The sequence below is a fragment of the Mytilus galloprovincialis genome, chromosome 12 (genome assembly GCF_965363235.1).
Source record: "Mytilus galloprovincialis chromosome 12, xbMytGall1.hap1.1, whole genome shotgun sequence".
NCBI classification, from domain to species: domain Eukaryota; kingdom Metazoa; phylum Mollusca; class Bivalvia; order Mytilida; family Mytilidae; genus Mytilus; species Mytilus galloprovincialis.
The window spans coordinates 64692445-64711213 of NC_134849.1; the positions used below are offsets into that span (position 1 = coordinate 64692445).

General features: G+C 33.5%; 1 protein-coding gene across 1 annotated transcript in view; it reads right to left on the minus strand.

Annotated features, from left to right (window-relative positions):
* Positions 1–1213: 1213 nt before the first annotated feature.
* LOC143054573 (uncharacterized) overlaps positions 1214–18769 on the minus strand; it is a 422571-nt gene continuing 405015 nt past the window's right edge. Inside the window, exons 15-16 of the mRNA XM_076227592.1 lie at positions 10275–10302; positions 1214–1754 (exon numbers count right to left, since the gene is read on the minus strand). Of these exons, the coding sequence (XP_076083707.1) occupies positions 1348–1754; positions 10275–10302 (435 nt within the window). The 3' untranslated portion in view covers positions 1214–1347. The remainder of the gene's footprint in view (positions 1755–10274; positions 10303–18769) is intronic.

Here is an 18769-nt window from a genome sequence, read left to right on the forward strand (position 1 = left end):
CTCCACATGTGGCACCTGTCGTGTTGCTCATGTTATAACAAATCTGGTCTGTAGTATAATTCGGTACTTTGCTGAACATCTGTGATGATTACAGTTTATCTTTATCTATAATTATATTCAAGATAATAACCTAAAACTGCAATATGTCCTGAAAATCATCAATTCAGAGGGCGATAACTTAAAAATCCGATTCGGCTGATTATTTCAGGGCAGATAGAACTTGACCTAATGAAAACTTAAACTTCTTGTCTGGTTTGCTTTAAAGACTTCTGTTTTTGAGATACACGTATAAGCCAATTGAAACACTGCATTTTACCCCTATGTCCTATGTTTAGCCGTTGCGGCCATGTTTTGCCGAATCAGAAAACTAGTGTTATTCTACATATTCTAAGGATAATTCAGCTTACATTTGGTTGGAATTAGTTCAGTAATGTTTCAGAAAAGAAGATGTTTAAAATAGTTTACACAGGAGAGACGACGACGGACGAAGATGAAGGACGTCAAGTGATGAAGGACGTCAAGTGATGATAAAAGCTCACATTTCCTTTTGAAAGGTGAGATAAAAAGTAGTTAGTTTTATTTGTTACTTTTTGTTTCCGGCACATTTATAGCCGACTACAATTGATATTTTGGGGATTTCAATGAAAGGTAGAGCTTCTTATGCTGAGTTATTTCTTTGCTTTCTTTTCAAACTATTTAAGCTTGGGATATATGAATTATTTCTTTGCATTATTTTCAAACTATTTATGCTTGGGATATTTGACAAATTAAGCAAAAAAATCCCCTGCGCAAAAACTTCCATGTTTACAGTATATGGTATTGCTTCAGCTCATTGTAGACGGTCGTACAGTGACCAATAGTCAGGTTCATCCAAGTCATTTGATCTTTGATGGATGTTTGTTTCACTGGCAATCGTACTACATCTTCTGACTTTTATTTTATTTAAAGTTTATTCAAAATTATAGAAATATTTGGCCGTGTATAGAGTATAATGCAAGTTGCAATCTAAATCATATATCATTTTTCGAAATATTTGAATCATGACTTACATGTAGTCATTAGGTAAAAACATAGGTTTAAAAAGATAAAACTATTACTATTATATGCAGTTACAACAATAATTTGAAAAAAACCTGAACAATAGATAAGTTAAATGATAACTGTAGTGACAAGAAACAAACCTTCTCTATTCACATAAAAACATAACATACAAAACAAAGATACAATTTATTTAACAATATTCATGTTAGACAGAACGCGGCTGGATTAATTCATGATGTTCAATTCTTGTCTTTATTACAGTTTATATTTCCTCAAGTAGGATCTGACCATACTTTGTGATGCCTTTTAAGCTATTGAACATTTCTTTGACATCTTTTGCTGACTCAGTGGTACTTGCTCTGACTTTTTCTTTGGTTTTGCACCGATACCTGTCACGTTTTCTGAACCTCTAAGGGTATTAGGATCCACATTCTCAAAAACGTTCTGTAAAAGTGTTCCTTTTCCAATGTTTGCTAATGCCTGTACAAGTATCCGTATTGTAGGTGTCACTGTTCTGTCTTCTCTCCAAGTGAACAAGACTTCTCTGTTCTGTTCTATTAGCTGTCGTGGATATTCATACTGAATACTTTCCAGTGTTGCAGTTGCGAGCCCCATTTCAGTGCCAAGTTGGAAAAATACCTGACCAATTTTTGGAGCTAAAGCATCTAAAATTTCATCTGTTGGAATACAATCTAGGTATTCTGACGGAATGTCTGAAATGACAGTATAAATTAACACAAATAATTTAATATAGCCTATTTGAAAAATAAGGAAAACAAGTAGTTCGATGATATATTATAGACCAACTACTATATATAGCGGCCTTAGAAAACTGTTTGGCTGCCTGGTGTCTGGTTGAAACTTTAACAACATTTGATTAACGGACATATTTCTAATTCACTTTTGATCAGATTGTTCAGATTTTTCTTTTATTCCATTCCTTTTGAGTAAGACAGGTAGAACACCTCCTCCATTTGCTTTTTTCTATTATTTTATGATCTTAAATTGTTTTTACTGAATAATAACATAAAAGGATCGTGCACCTGAGTCATTTTGAACACTGACGATACGGTCTTAATGGCAGAATATCATACGAGTTTACAAAGACAACTGGACTACTAATATGAATATTGTGAGATATGGAAATTAGAGTAAATGTGTCTCGAAGTTCAACGATTGTCTCTTTTTTTTTTCTTGCAAAATGCAAAAATGGCGACCGAAGTGCAAACCATGTCTGGTAACTTTGACAACTGTTCACCCAAGTCACAATTTATAAAAGTAAACCATTATAGGTCAAGGTACGACCTTCAACACGGAGCCTTGGCTCACAACAAACAGCAAGATAATAAATTACCCCAAGTGTAAAATCATTCAAACGAGAAAACCAACAGTTTAATTTATATAAACTAGAGGCTCTTAAGAGCCTGTGTCGCTCACCTTGGTCTATGTGAATATTCAACAAAGGGCACAGATGGATTCATGACAAAATTGTGTTTTAATGATTGTGATTGTAGATCTTACTTTACTAAACATTCTTGCTGCTTACAATTATCTCTATCTGTAATGATTTTTCCAGTAGTTTCAGTGAAAAATGTTAGTAAAAATTTACAAATTTTATGAAAATTGTTAATAAACAGCTGCCCCATGAGCGCATGATACGCCCGTCGTCTTGTGTAGAAGTTTTATGTAAAATCATAAATGGTTTCTGAGAAAGTTTTAAGCAATAACCATATATTGGTTTTGAGATACTGCAGGACATGTGAAACCCCTCCTTTTTTTTTTACAAAAAACTAAATATCACTAAAATAAAATTTTGAAACAAAACCAAAAAGTATACAGATCTTCAGATTAATATAAAAAAGAAGTGTGTAAAGTTTTAAGCAATAATCATAAATTGTTTTTGAGATACGGCGCGACATGTAAAAAAACCTCCACCTTTTTTACAAAATACTCAATAACTCAAAAATAAAATTTGAATCATCACCAAAAAGTATAACAGATCTTAGGATTAATATAATAAAGAAGTGTGTAAAGTTTTAAGGAATAATCATAAATCGTTTTTGAGATACAGCGCGACATGTAATAAAATACCCTCCCCGTTTTTACAAAATACTGAATAACTCAACAAGAGTGCACACACTGAAATGTCTCGCCTTCTTTACTAATCATTGATATTATGTTGATAGTCCTAAGTATAAAGGATTATTACAACTGTCACATAAACTTAACATTAAACAAGATAGTTAAACAAAGACCAATGAACCATGAAAATGAGGTCAAGGTCAGATGAACCATGCCAGACAGACATGTACAGCTAACAATGCTTCCATACAACAAATATAGTTGACATTTTACTTATAGTTTAAGAAAAATAGACCAAAACACAAAAACTTAACACTGTCCAATGAACTGTGCAATTGAGGTCACGGTCAGATAAAACCTGCGCGACTGACATAAAGATCATATAATCTATTTCCATACACCAAATATAGTTGACCTATGGCATATATAGTATTAGTTAAAAAGACCAAAACGCAAAAACTTAACTTTGACCACTGAACCATGAAAATGAGGTCAAGGTTACATGACATCTGCCCGCTATATATGTACACCTTACAATCATTCCATACAACAAATATAGTAGACCTATTGCATATAGTATGAGAAAAACAGACCAAAACACAAAAATTTAACTATAACCACTGAACCATGAAAATGAGGTCAAGGTCAGATGACACCTGCCAGTTGGACATGTACACCTTACAGCCCTTCCATACACCATATATACTAGCCCTATTGCTTATAGTATCTGAGATATGGACTTGACCACCAAAACTTAACCTTGTTCACTGATCCATGAAATGAGGTCGAGGTCAAGGGAAAACTGTCTGACAGACATGAGGACCTTGCAAGGTACGCACATATAGTTATCCTATTACTTATAATAAGAGAGAATTCAACATTTCAAAAAATTTGAACTTTTTTTTCAAGTGGTCACTGAACCATGAAAATGAGGTCAAGGACATTGGACATTTGACTGACGGTAACTTTGTAACATGAAGCATCTATATACAAAGTTTGAAGCATCCAGGTCTTCCACCTTCTAAAATATAAAGCTTTTAAGAAGTGAGCTAACGCTGCCGCTGCCGGATCACTATTCCTATGTCGAGCTTTCTGCAACAAAAGTTACAGGCTCGACAAAAAACACTTTTGCGACATGTGAAAAAAACACACCCCTGTTTTAGTTACAAAGTGCCGTAACTCAAGAAGTTTTAATCTTATTTTCACCAAAAAGTATACAGATCATTTGACCATCATAAGAAACAACTACTTAAAGTTTCATGAAATTTGGATAAGTCGTTCTCAAAATTTTGACGGCCGTATAAAAATTGACAATAAAGGGCAATAAATTATTGCTATTTACAGTTTGTCTCTATCTACATGTATAATAATATTCAAGATAATAACAAAAGCGGCAAAATTTCCTTAAATTACCAATTCAGGGGCAGCAAACAACCAGTTGTTCAATTGAACTGATAGTTTTAGAGCAGATAGATCTTCACCCCCTGTCAGATTTGCTCTAAATGCTTTGGTTTTTGAATTATAAGCCAAAAACTGCCTTTTACCCCTATGTTCTATTTTTAGCTATGTCTGCCATCCTGGTTGGTTGGCCGGGTCACTGGACACAATTTTTAAACTAGATACCATAATAATGATTTTGTCCATGTTTGGTTAAATTTGGCCCAGTAGTTTCAGAGGAGAAGATTTTTGTAAAAGTTAACGACGACGAATGACAGAAGACGAATGATGACGGACGCCAAGTGATGAGAAAAGACAAACGAAAAACACTTATGAACCACATATACAAGTCTGGTAATTTTAGAAGAATGCTTCAGATAGGGATTCAAAGTACGGTTTGGTTATGAAAAGTCCTATGTTTGTACTAGTGGATGTGGACTTTACTATGTACTCACGTTTACTTAGGAATATATACGTTCAAACTTCAAAGTTCAAGCCAAATAACATCAATGTTAAATTATATATCAGGCTTCAGCGTGCAGTGGTGGATCTAGAACTAAGGTGGGGCCCGCTGGCGAAAACTGACCTGAATCCGGGTCCGTTCGCGCCCATTCACGTTCGCACCCACTCAAGTTCACCCCCTTTCACTTTCGCACCCTACAATGTACATGTTTGCACCCAAAGTCCGTTTGCACCCTACATGTTCGCGCCCAATTTTAATTGGTTTTGTGTTTAATAACTATAGCTTTGTAAGCAAGTTTTGGCAAGTGTATTCTTATATTTGTTGTCATTGTCTCAAAATAAAGTGAGTCAGTATTTTTTTTTGTGTTGAATAAATCTTAATCATGTTTTGGATAGTGTATTGTTAAAAAGAATAATAATCCTTTCTAAATAAAGTGGGATTCTGTCAACGTTTTATTTTGTGTTGAATAACTCTTAATCATATTTTGGTTAGTGTGTTGCTATAACTTTGTTTCATTGACTTGTTTCAAAATAAAGTGAGATTCTGACTACGTTTTGTTTTGTGTGTTGAATAAATTTTATCATTTTTGTGTTATAATAGTGTATTGCTATATATATATTTTATTGTTTCAGATCAAAGGGACCAAGCTGTTAAAAACAATTATATCTTTTGTGTTTTTCATTTAAAATCTTGAATGTTTTACTTACACCAAAGCAATTTATACAACAATCATGATTTTCCAATTATTCAACTGGAATTCTAATTAAAATTGGGCGCGAACGTGTAGAGTGCGAACGTGCGAGGTGCGAATGTGTAGGGTGCAATAGTGTATTGGGCGCGAATGAACCTGAAAATTTAATGTACAAAATAAACAAACATGAACATGAACAAGGCAACAGTACCAGTTTAAACATTGTAAATTTATAAAGGTTAACTTAAATATTGTTCGGGTTGGAAGAAGTTATTGTATATTCATTGAAATTGAAATAACAAAATCACAGGAACAATATCCATGATTTTATTTCAAATCATAAAGGTAAGTACCAACACCTCCTTGCCAAAATATACTGATACTTTTTTTTTACAGAAGTCAATTCAAATGGCCCACTTATTTGACAACATGGACAATTATTTTTTAAAATGGCCCATTGAATTTATTTTTGAGGGGCCCTGGGCCCATAGGGAAGAAAAAACCTTCCAGATCACTGGAAAGGGGGGGGCTCCAGTCATGCTTCAGTGATTTCCTATATAATCAACCAAATTTCTCCAACAAAAGGGGGGTGTTTAAACGATCTTCAAGTCAGGAATGGTATAAAACACCTTAAATATTCCTGAATGCTTTCATCTTATAATTCTGTAATTGTCATATATTACACAGATCTGTAGTGTTAATAAATAATGTATACATATATATTTGGAGGATAAATCAGGATAAAAGGGGGCTTTTTTAACATTATGTTTTAATCGGCCACTTTTCCTATAAATCAAATAACTATAATATGTATCCCTTGTTAACATTGTTTTTAAATTCAGACCGGATCAATATAAAAGCCTTAATAATAATTAGTTTCACTTGCTATCAGACTGGTCCTGTTTAAAATAAATCAAAAATATTCTTCAAACAACACATATCACTAAATACACATGATGGTCTGTGGAACTCAGACCGGAAGTTTAGACCTCATATCATTTGGTTGTATTAACATTGATTTTTTTGTCGCAAATGTAACGGTCTGATGTAAGAATGGTGCTTTTTTTCAGTCTTCCATCTTCAAAGAATATATTATTGTGTTTACCATGTTTACCGCAGCTTGAAGCCTGTCTATTAAAATAATATCAGCGGAATGAATTATTGAGAATATTCTATTTCTTGTTTTGTTCTCGGTATTTGATTGTTGACGCTCGTAAATAATGCTTTGATTTAAAATATCTGTTGCCTAAAGAGAAAATTTAGGCATAGTTTGTTTTATGCCACCAACATAATCTTTTATTATTTATATTTATAATGCCATTAACATAGATATGTAACAATATTTAACATAGATATGTAACGATATAGACAAATCCTATAACTATACAATAGGATAAATAGAGTAGACCACGAATTGTATGCTTATTGTGATTGATGAAGAACGAGCAATAATGCGAGATCAATTATTGTGATTTAAGGCAATTATGCATACAAATGCATATGGCAGATTCCAAATAAGAAAGTTGAAAAGTTCCCAAAATTATGTTTAACAAAATCAACACCAATGAAGTTCTGTTTTGAAATACATGTTATACTTATATAAGTAAACACTTTTTGACAAAAAATAGATCTATTCACATTATATTTTTAAAATAAAGAACACCTTAAAAAAATGTTGCTATCATAACAAAATTGACAGACATTTTGACGGAAAATTCTTATGTTAGCAACACAAAAAATCTTCAGTATTTTCAAGGTTTGGATGTATATCTTGATTTAATATGAAAGGCAAATTGGAATAAAACATTTCTGAACATCTGCACCAATAAAAAAGGAATTGGAATAACTTTTAAAAAGGATTATCTTGGAGTTGCTAAACATAAGATTTGACAGACATGAACAATGCTGCTAACATAAAATTTGACAGAAATTAAGTTGTTGCTAACATAAGAATTGACAGACTTTATTGTTGCTAACATAATACTTGACGGACTTTTTTGTTGCTAACATAACATTTGACAGACTTTTTTGTTGCTAACATAATATTTGACGGACTTTTTTGTTGCTAACGTAAGATTTTACGGACATTATTGTAGCTAACATAAAATTTGACGGACTAAATAGTGTTGCTAACATAAGATGTTGATGGACTTGTTGCTAACATAAGATTGTGCTTAGGGTGCAATAAACAGTTTCGTATAAAAAAAACTAGGGGTTATTCCCCGACTAAAAATAACCATGGAGGGAAACCCCTGTTTATTTACTCAATTGGTGAAAAAGTATCATGTTTTTTGTATTTGATTGTAAAAATTAGTTAATTAGCTTTCAATTAAAACAGGTTGAATGATTGAAATAATTTTAAAAATTATATTAACTTTAAAATTGAGAATGGAAATGGGGAATGTGTCAAAGAGACAACAACCCGACCAAATAAAAAACAACAGCAGAGGGTCACCAACAGGTCTTCAATGTAGCGAGAAATTTCCGCACCCGGAGGCGTCCCTCAGCTGGCCCCTAAACAAATATATACTAGTCCAGTGATAATGAACGCCATACTAATTTCCAAATTGTACACATGAAACTAAAATTAAAATAATACAAGACTAACAAAGGCCAGAGGCTCCTGACTTGGGACAGGCGCAAAAATGCGGCGGGGTTAAACATGTTTGTGAGATCTCAACCCTCCCCCTATACCTCTAACCTTTACATGTTTTGAGGGGAGACAACACTGTAAACATCCCGTTTTTTTGGCAGTGAAAATTGAAAACTTATTTGCAGCCACTGTAGCTCTTTTCGGAGCAGGAAACCGTACCCTGAAACAAGATTTTTTTGAAAGGCCAGGTAAAAACCTACAAATTTCATACAGTTTTGATTATGTAAAATGTGCATGGATCATGTGTTCATGGGTGTGCACATGACCTGGTTTCAAGTTTTTTATGTTCAAATTAGACCTTTTTCCCCCCATGTTCATTGAATGGAATATTTTTAATATATTAAAAGTACACATTATTTTTATTTCATTATAAACTAGAGAACATTCTGATTCCAGTGATATCTAGTTTTATACAAGTATCTTTATTAATCAGTCCACAACTAAGTGTCACTTATGCATGGTCCCTTAAAATGTGACGTCGTAGAAAAAAACTGTTGATTGCACCCTTACATAAATAAATTTGACGGACAATATATATTTGAGATTTTTAACCAACATTGGAGATCTTATCCTAGTTGAAAGTCATATAAAGAACTCCTGCAAAATACTGCTTCCTGAAATTCAAAAAGATTTCAACCCAGGACAGATAACTCTAACATCCAAATGTTGCTAACATAAAATGACAAGTTTGACAGAAATTATATTAGCAAACAGATTTGATAAAACTATTGATTAAATAATGTAAATTGAAAGATCCAAAATGTGTATGTTTTATGTACATTATGAAATACAATTTTAACAGGCTTATATAAGTACCTACAATGATGTGGCAAGTTTTTATGAAACAGTTGCTATCATAACATTTATTGACAGACGAGCATCTAATAAGTAAGGTATTTGAAATTGAAAAAACAAGAATGTGTCCACAGTACACGGATGCCCCACTCGCACTATCATTTTCTATGTTTAGTAGACCGTGAAATTGGAATAAATTCTCTAATTTCGCATTAAAATTAGTATGATCTTATCAACCTATCTACCTTGACCAAAAACTTTAACCTGAAATTTGCACTATCATTTTCTATGTTCAGTGAACCGTAAAATTGGGGTCAAAACTATAATTTGGCATTTAAATTAGAAAGATCATATCATAGGGCACATGTATACTAAGTTTCAAGTTGTTTGGACTTCAACTTCATCAAAAACTACCTTGACCAAAAACTTTAACCTGAAGCGGGACAGACGGACGGACGAACGAACAGACGGACGGACGCACAGACCAGAAAACATAATGCCCCTCTACTATCGTAGGTGGGGCATAAAAATATATTACAGATGTTTTTAACAACAGAAAAGCAAAAGATTTGGAAACAGGGATGTTTGAATAATCAGACTACACTAATAAAAACCATTATATCAGTGTCAACTTAAAGCCTCGTAAAACATGAACCTTTTAAAAAAATGGAAAGTAATTTCCGACAAATATTTCACATTTTTCAACTTGTTTTGATCATTTCTACTTTTAATGGAAACAATCATATCCAATAATTGGTTTGCTTGCTTTATATAACATTACTATTCAATAAAACATTCACATATTATCATTCAAATAACAGTTGTATTATTTTTCTTAATTTGTTCTTTTTGACGGAAATTTTCTTTTCTTTTTGGAATTTGCCATATATCAGATATCAGAATACAAGTTACAATTGTTGCAATACTAACCCAGTCGCACTATTCACATTAATAAAAACCTTGCGATAATTTCTGAATTTACAGTATTTACCTATTAGGTTAACAAAAATATTTACAGCTATTAAGTTATGTTTAAATCTTCCAACAAGTTACATCAGAATCTATTCAGAAGAGTCTACTATATTTGTCATTTACAGATACTAATTACATACCTGTTTCTGCTATTCTGATTCTTCTTACCTGAAAAAATGAAAATTATACACTATATAAAGTTTGTGTGTTTAAAAACAATTTTTTTCTGGATTTACAAAAACTATTATTTTCAAGCAGTCACTGAACCATAAAAATTCATAAGACCGGGTTCCATGTAACCCCGCTGATCACCTATTATTGCTGCTGGCAGGTTTATAATTTAAAGTTGATTTAACAAAGAGTCCATTTATCATAAGAATTCAGAATTTAAAAAAAATCAAACTTTTCCTTGAGATGCTATATTTGGGTCTTGGAGATTGACGGTTTACAACCTTTTTATATGTCATAACAAGAGTGCACATGCTGAAATGTCTCGCCTTTTATACTAATCATTGATATTATGTTGATAGTCCTAAGTATAAAGCTAAGCTTTATTACAACTGTCACATAAACTTAACATTAACCAAGATAACTAAACAAAGACCAATGAACCTTGAAAAAGAGGTCCAGGTCAGATGAACCATGCCAGGCAGACAGGTACAGCTAACAATGCTTCTATACAACATATATAGTTGACCCATTACTTATAGTTTAAGAAAAATAGACCAAAACACAAAAACTTAACACTGTGCAATGAACCGTGAAAATGAGGTCACGGTTAAATATAACCTGCTCGACTGACATAAAGATCATAAAATATTTCCATACACCAAATATAGTTGACCTATGGCATATAGCATTAGATAAAAAGACCAAAACTCAAAAACTTAACTTTGACCACTGAACCATGAAAATGAGGTCAAGGTCACATGACATATCTGCCCGCTAGACATGTACACTTAACAATCATTCCATACAACAAATATAGTAGACCTATTGCATATGGTATTAGAAAAACAGACCAAAACACAAAAAATTAACTATAACCGCTGAACAATGAAAATGAGGTCAAGGTCAGATGACACCTGCCAGTTGGACATGTACACCTTACAGTCCTTCCATACACCGAAAATACTAGCCCTATTGCTTATAGTATCTGAGATATGGACTTGACCACAAAACTTAACCTTGTTCACTGATCCATGAAATGAGGTCGAGGTCAAGTGAAAACTGTCTGACAGACACGAGGACCTTGCAAGGTACGCACATATCAAATATAGTTATCCTATTACTTATAATAAGAGAGAATTCAACATTACAAAAAATTTGAACTTTTTTTTCAAGTGGTCAATGAACCATGAAAATGAGGTCAAGGACATTGGACATGTGACTGACGGAAACTTTGTAACATGAAGCATCTATATACAAAGTATGAAGCATCCAGGTCTTCCACCTTCTAAAATATAAAGCTTTTAAGAAGTGAGCTAACGCCGCCGCCGGATCACTATCTCTATGTCGAGCTTTCTGCAACAAAAGTTGCAGGCTCGACAAAAATGTAATCGCAGACAGTCTGTACATTCTAATTGTAAACACAAATAATTAGTCCATCTAATGAGAAAAATAATGTAAATGAAAATATATTTTCAAAACTTTGCATCAAACGTTATCTCTAATATTATTTTTTTTATAAATTTCTATGAAGGTTTGACAAAGTATTTGAAGTGTAACAAATTTTAACCCCATCCTGTTTCTACTTTTTAACCGAAATAAACTAAGTTCATGTATCATTAAACAAGACGCCTATTAAAGCATAATATCGTTCACCTGTAATTTCAGTTTAAGGAATTTGACTAGTTGTAGATCCTATTAAAGCATAATAGCGTTCACCTGTAATTTCAGTTTAAGGAATTTGACTAGTTGTAGATCCTATTAAAGCATAATAGCGCTCACCTGTAATTTCAGTTTAAGGAATTTGACTAGTTGTAGATCCTATTAAAGCATAATAGCGCTCACCTGTAATTTCAGTTTAAGGAATTTGACTAGTTGTAGATCCTATTAAAGCATAATAGCGTTCACCTGTAATTTCAGTTTAAGGAATTTGACTAGTTGTAGATCCTATTAAAGCATAATAGCGTTCACCTGTAATTTCAGTTTAAGGAATTTGACTAGTTGTAGATCCTATTAAAGCATAATAGCGTTCACCTGTAATTTCAGTTTAAGGAATTTGACTAGTTGTAGATCCTATTAAAGCATAATAGCGCTCACCTGTAATTTCAGTTTAAGGAATTTGACTAGTTGTAGATCCTATTAAAGCATAATAGCGTTCACCTGTAATTTCAGTTTAAGGAATTTGACTAGTTGTAGATCCTATTAAAGCATAAAAGCGTTCACCTGTAATTTCAGTTTAAGCAGTTTGACTAGTTGTAGATCCTATTAAAGCATAATAGCGTTCACCTGTAATTTCAGTTTAAGGAATTTGACTAGTTGTAGATCCTATTAAAGCATAATAGCGTTCACCTGTAATTTCAGTTTAAGGAATTTGACTAGTTGTAGATCCTATTAAAGCATAAAAGCGTTCACCTGTAATTTCAGTTTAAGGAGTTTGACTAGTTGTAGATCTTACTTGTTGAACAAAATTGTTATTTACACTTTCTCTCTTTCTATAACTAGAGACTTGTGTCGCTCACCTGTTACTGTATTTACTGATGTCGGCCATCTTGGTTGGTAGGCGGGGTCATTAGACACATTTTTTTAAAATAGATACCCTAGTAATGATTGTGGCCAAGATTGGTTAAATTTGGCCCATAGTTTTAGAAAAGAAGATTTTTGTACAAGTTACAATACAAATAAGACCAGATGCTCCGCAGGGCGCAGCTTTATACGACCGCAGAGGTTGAACCCTGAACGGTTGGGGCAAGTATGGACACAACATTCAAGCTGGATTCAGCTCTAAATTTGGATTGTGATTAAATAGTTGACACAGCATAGGTTTCTTACACAGAATGAATGTGGTCTAATGAACTTAAAAAAATTTGTTTGCCTTTGAGCAATTCACTATGCTGTTGAATATTAATCCTCTCAAAAAAATGTTTGAAGAAATTTTCTTTTTATTTATGAAATCTGAAATGAAAAAAATTGACCCCCCAATTTTTTTTTCACATCCCCCTTTCCCTTATTTCAAAACTGATTTCGATTCAAATTCCTAATGAAGTTTGCAACAATAACTACTCCTTTAAATACATCATAAAATATTAAAATGTAAAAAAAGTGCTTGTTATTACTGAATGGTAAAGATTGTTTTAATCTATCAGTTGGTAGTAAAAGTGAATATACATTGTATATTGTATAAAACAATGATTTAAGTTGATTCAACTACTATTCTGGACAAAGAAAGATAACTCCAATTGAAATCCAATTGGAATTTCTTGCTATTGCACAATATTGTGCAATTAGATATTTCTTGCTATTGTGCAATACTGTGCAATTGAAAATATTTGCTATTGCACAATACTGTGCAATTAAAGATTTCTTGCTATTGCACAATACAGTGCAATTGAAGATTTCTTGCTATTGCTGAATACTGTGCAATTGAAAATTTCTTGCTATTGCACAATACTTAATATAATAATTTTGGATCCTGATTTGGACCAACTTGAAAACTGGGCCCATAATCAAAAAACTAAGTACATGTTTAGATTCAGCATATCAAAGAGGCCCAAGAATTCAATTTTTGTAAAAATCAAACTTAGTTTAATTTTGGACCCTTTGGACTTTAATGTAGACCAATTTTAAAACAGGACCAACAATTAGGAATCTACATACACAGTTAAATTTGGCATATCAAAGAACCCCAATTATTCAATTTTTGATGAAATCAAACAAAGTTTAATTTTGGACCCCGATTTGGACCAACTTGAAAACTGGGCCAATAATCAAAAATCTAAGTACATTTTTAGATTCAGCATATCAAAAAACCCCAAGGATTCAATTTTTGTTAAAATCAAACTAAGTTTAATTTTGGACCCTTTGGACCTTAATGTAGACCAATTTGAAAACGGGACCAAAAATTAAGAATCTACATACACAGTTAGATTCGGCATATCAAAGAACCCCAATTATTCAATTTTTGATGAAATCAAACAAAGTTTAATTTGGACCCTTTGGGCCCTTTATTCCTAAACTGTTGGGACCAAAACTCCCAAAATCAATACCAACCTTCCTTTTATGGTCATAAACCTTGTGTTTAAATTTCATAGATTTCTATTTACTTATACTTAAGTTATGGTGCAAAAACCAAGAAAAATGCTTATTTGGGTCCCATTTTGGCCCCTAATTCCTAAACTGTTGGGACCTAAACTCCCAAAATCAATACCAACTTTCCTTTTGTGGTCATAAACATTGTGTTTAAATTTCATTGATTTCTATTTACTTAAACTAAAGTTATTGTGCGAAAACCAAGAATAATGCTTATTTGGGCCCTTTTTTGGCCCCTAATTCCTAAACTGTTGGAACCAAAACTCCCAAAATCAATCCCAACCTTTCTTTTGTGGTCATAAACCTTGTGTCAAAATTTCATAGATTTCTATTAACTTAAACTAAAGTTATAGTGCGAAAACCATGAAAATGCTTATTTGGGCCCTTTTTGGCCCCTAATTCCTAAAATGTTGGAACCAAAATTTCCAAAATCAATCCCAACCTTCCTTTTGTGGTCATAAACGTTGTGTTAAAATTTCATAGATTTCTATTCACTTTTACTAAAGTTAGAGTGCGAAAACTCCTTAAGTTCTCTGACAATTTTGGTTATGTTGACTTATCCAGAGATCTTACTTTGCTGAATATTATTGCTGTTTACAGTTTATCTCTATCTATAACAGTATTCAAGATAATAACCAAAAACTGCAAAATTGCCTTAAAATTACCAATTTTAGGGCAGCAACCCAACAAAGGGTTGTAGGATTCATCTGAAAAATTTTGAGGATATAGATCTTATTCTGATGGACATTTAAATCTTAAAAAATTTGCTCTAAATGTTTTAGTTTCAAAGATATGAAGCAAAAACTGCATTTTACCATTATGTTCTAATTTTAGCCATGTCGGCCATTTTGTTTGGTAGGTGGGGTCATCAGGTACATTTTGAAAACTATATACCACAATTATGATTGTGGCCAAGTTAGTTTAAATTTGGCCCAGTAGTTTCAGAGAAGAAGATTTTTGTACGAGTTACAAAAAATGACGAAAAAGTTGTTAAAATTGACTATAAAAGGCAATAACTCCTTAAGGGGTTTGTCTGACAATTTTTGTCATGTTGACTTATTTGAAGGTCTTATTTTGATAAACATTATTGCTGTTTACAGTTTATCTCTATCTATAATAGTATTCAAGATAATAACCAAAAACTGCAAAATTTCCTTAAAATTACCAATTCAGGGGCAGCAATCCAACAACAGTTTGTCCGATTCATCTGAAAATTCCAGGGCAGATAGATCTTGACCTGATCAACAATTTTACCCCCCATGTCAGATTTGCTCTAAATGCTTTGGTTTTAAAGATATAAGCCAAACTATACATTTTGCCCCTGTGTTCTATTTTTAGCCATGGCGGCCATCTTGGTTTGATGGCCAGGTCATCGGACACATTTTTTAAACTAGATACCCCAAGGATGATTGTGGACAAGTTTGGTTAAATTTGACCCAGAAGTTTCAGAGGAGAAGATTTTTGTAAAAGTTTACTGACGACAGATGCAGGGCGCCAGACGACGGATGCCAAGTGATGAGAAAAGCTCACTTGACCTTTCAGGTCAGGTGAGCTAATAATATTAAAATTACTAAATAACCCAAAACTGTAAAATTTCTTAAAAACTAACTATCTTTGAACAGTAACCTGACAATAAGGTGCCATATTTGCCTAAAGACCCCTGGCAGTTAGATATAATAAAATTGAGAATGGAAATGGGGAATGTGCCAAAGAGACAACAACCCAACCATAGAGCAGACAACAGCAGAAGGTTACCAACAGGTCTTCAATGCAACGAGAAATTCTCGCACCCGGAGGCGTCCTTCAGCTGGCCCCTAAACAAATATATACTGATTCAGTGATAATGAACCCCATACTAAACTCCAAATTGTACACAAGAAACTAAAGTTAACATAATACAAGACTAACAAAGGCCAGAGGCTCCTGACTTGGGACAGGCGCAAAAAAGCGGCAGAGTTAAACATGTTTGTGAAATCTCAACCCTCCCCCTATACCTCTAGCCAATGCCGAAAAGTAGACGCATAACAATACGCACATTAAAATTCAGTTCAAGAGAAGTCCAAGTCTGATGTTAGGAGATGTAACCAAAGAAAATAAACAAAATGACAATAATACATAAATAACATCAGACTACTATAGCAGTTAACTGACATGCCAGCTCCGGACCTCAATTAAACTGATTTACAAATTATGTCTTCGTCATATGAATATCAGGCACAATCCTCCCCCTGAGGGGTTTAGTATCATACCATCATAACAAATATGAGAAGAACATAACCCGTGTCATGCCAACAACTGGTTTATTAATAATAACCCAAGAGAAAATAAATCTGGAATTCCACTGGAATCCCGGCTGGAATTTTGATGGGATTCCAAGTGGGATCCCACCTGATTCCACCGGGATAAAATTTCGGGAATCCCGCCAAAAGTCCGGGATTCCCGAAATTTTATCCCGGTGGAATTAGGTGGGATCCCACTGGGATATTGTGGGATTTTGATTGGGATCCCACTGGGACAAAATTTCGGGATTCCCGCTAAATAAGCGGGATCCCGATGTAAATGTATTGGGATAAATTTCGGGATTCCCGTAAAAGAAGCGGGATCCCGATGTAAATCCCAGTGGAAATATACTGGGATTCCCGGAAAAAAAAGCGGGATCCCAAAAATAAATACCAGCAGGATATACATGCACCAATTCAAATTGCACTGCCACTGGGAATCCTGGGTTATTTATGCAAAAGGATACATGTCATGTTTTCCTTTCTGTTAATCAATTTGCTGTCTCTGTACTTCCAACTAGAATTGCTGAGTAAATTATGGTAACTGGAATATCTGCATGCAATCTGTTTCGTTGGAAGCTCCATTTAAAAAGATCAATATATCCCCTAAAAGTATCAAAAAAATCCACAAAGAATCATTTGTTCAATACGTTTTGAAGCAACAAATTCAATAGAAATATTATTGCATGTTTAATGTTTATAGAATACAGTAGATTGGAAGCTAGTCCAAATAATTATGAAGTCTTGGAAGGTTATTTTATTTTTTTTGCAAATTAATTACCTTCCCCCTTTTTTATCCCCTGACGATAAATAACTATAGCGACTTATTATTTTCACCAAATAAACATACACACAACTGAATTAAATTTTGACATACCTACTATTTATGCCTGTTATGTGACAAGTTAACAAGTTTATTCATTGTATATGTTAAAAATAAATATATTTTCAGTTTATGCTTTCAGACTTTCTGATGTTGATTTGCTCAGATAAAAACCATACAAATCATAGTTCCTCAATAAATTATTTTTATAATCCTTATATGCACATATACACATGTTAAATTAAATTATTAATGCACTTATCTGAAAACATCTTCATCTTCGTCCTGTCCATAATTCAGCGTAAACAAATTTTGATGACGTTTTTACCAGAACACAAACGTCGACGTGACAATCTCGCCCCAAATTATATCGGCCAAGTTGATCTGTCTCCGTAACGGTATTATAAATAAATTAAGGGTATCGCATAAAAGTATTAATTACTGGCCAGTTTTTACTAAATATAAGAAAAGAATACTTTAGTAATCGGCACCTGGTGCATGCGGATAAGATAGTGGCCGCATTTATATTTAGGACAGTATTTTCTTGGGTCGAATTCGCTGTTCAGTACAATTGAAAACAAAGCACGTGGTCATGATTTTTTTTACATTTTACATAAGTTGAGAAACCAACGTTTTACGACGTCAGTCATTATCTTATCATTGATGCCAGACGACAACTAATAGAAACGCACTTATGAGAACTTGGGGAACATTAGAAACGCCCAAGCTTGTCTGGCAAAACACCCGTTGACATTTCCTCGGACGCCCTGTCATTTTTATCGCGAAAATCTCGGCATTTTTCTGACTTATAAATATCTGTCAAACTGAATATTAAGTGACACTTAAATGTGATTGGCTTCACCTGACAGCTTTGGTGTCATACTCATTGTTAATTAACACCAATAACCTATACTTGATGTTATTAGAGACATATGTATACACAAACAAAACACTTGCATATTTTCAACAACATAAATTAATTATGGTTCATACAATTTCCCGTTTTAACTAGACTGGGATCCCAGCATCAGACAGTTTTCCCGATTGGGATCCCGGCTGTAAACAGTTCCGATTGGGATCCCAGTGTCCGATATTTATCCCGTTTCATCTAGACTAGAATCCCGGCTTCAGACAGTTATCCCGAATGGGATCCCAGTTTCAGATATTTATCCCGAATGGGATCCCGCCTCCAGATGCTTATCCTGGCTTATCCCGACAATTTCACCGGGATTGCATTGGGATCCCGATCGATCCCGTTTTCGTGTTCTCTTGGGAAATG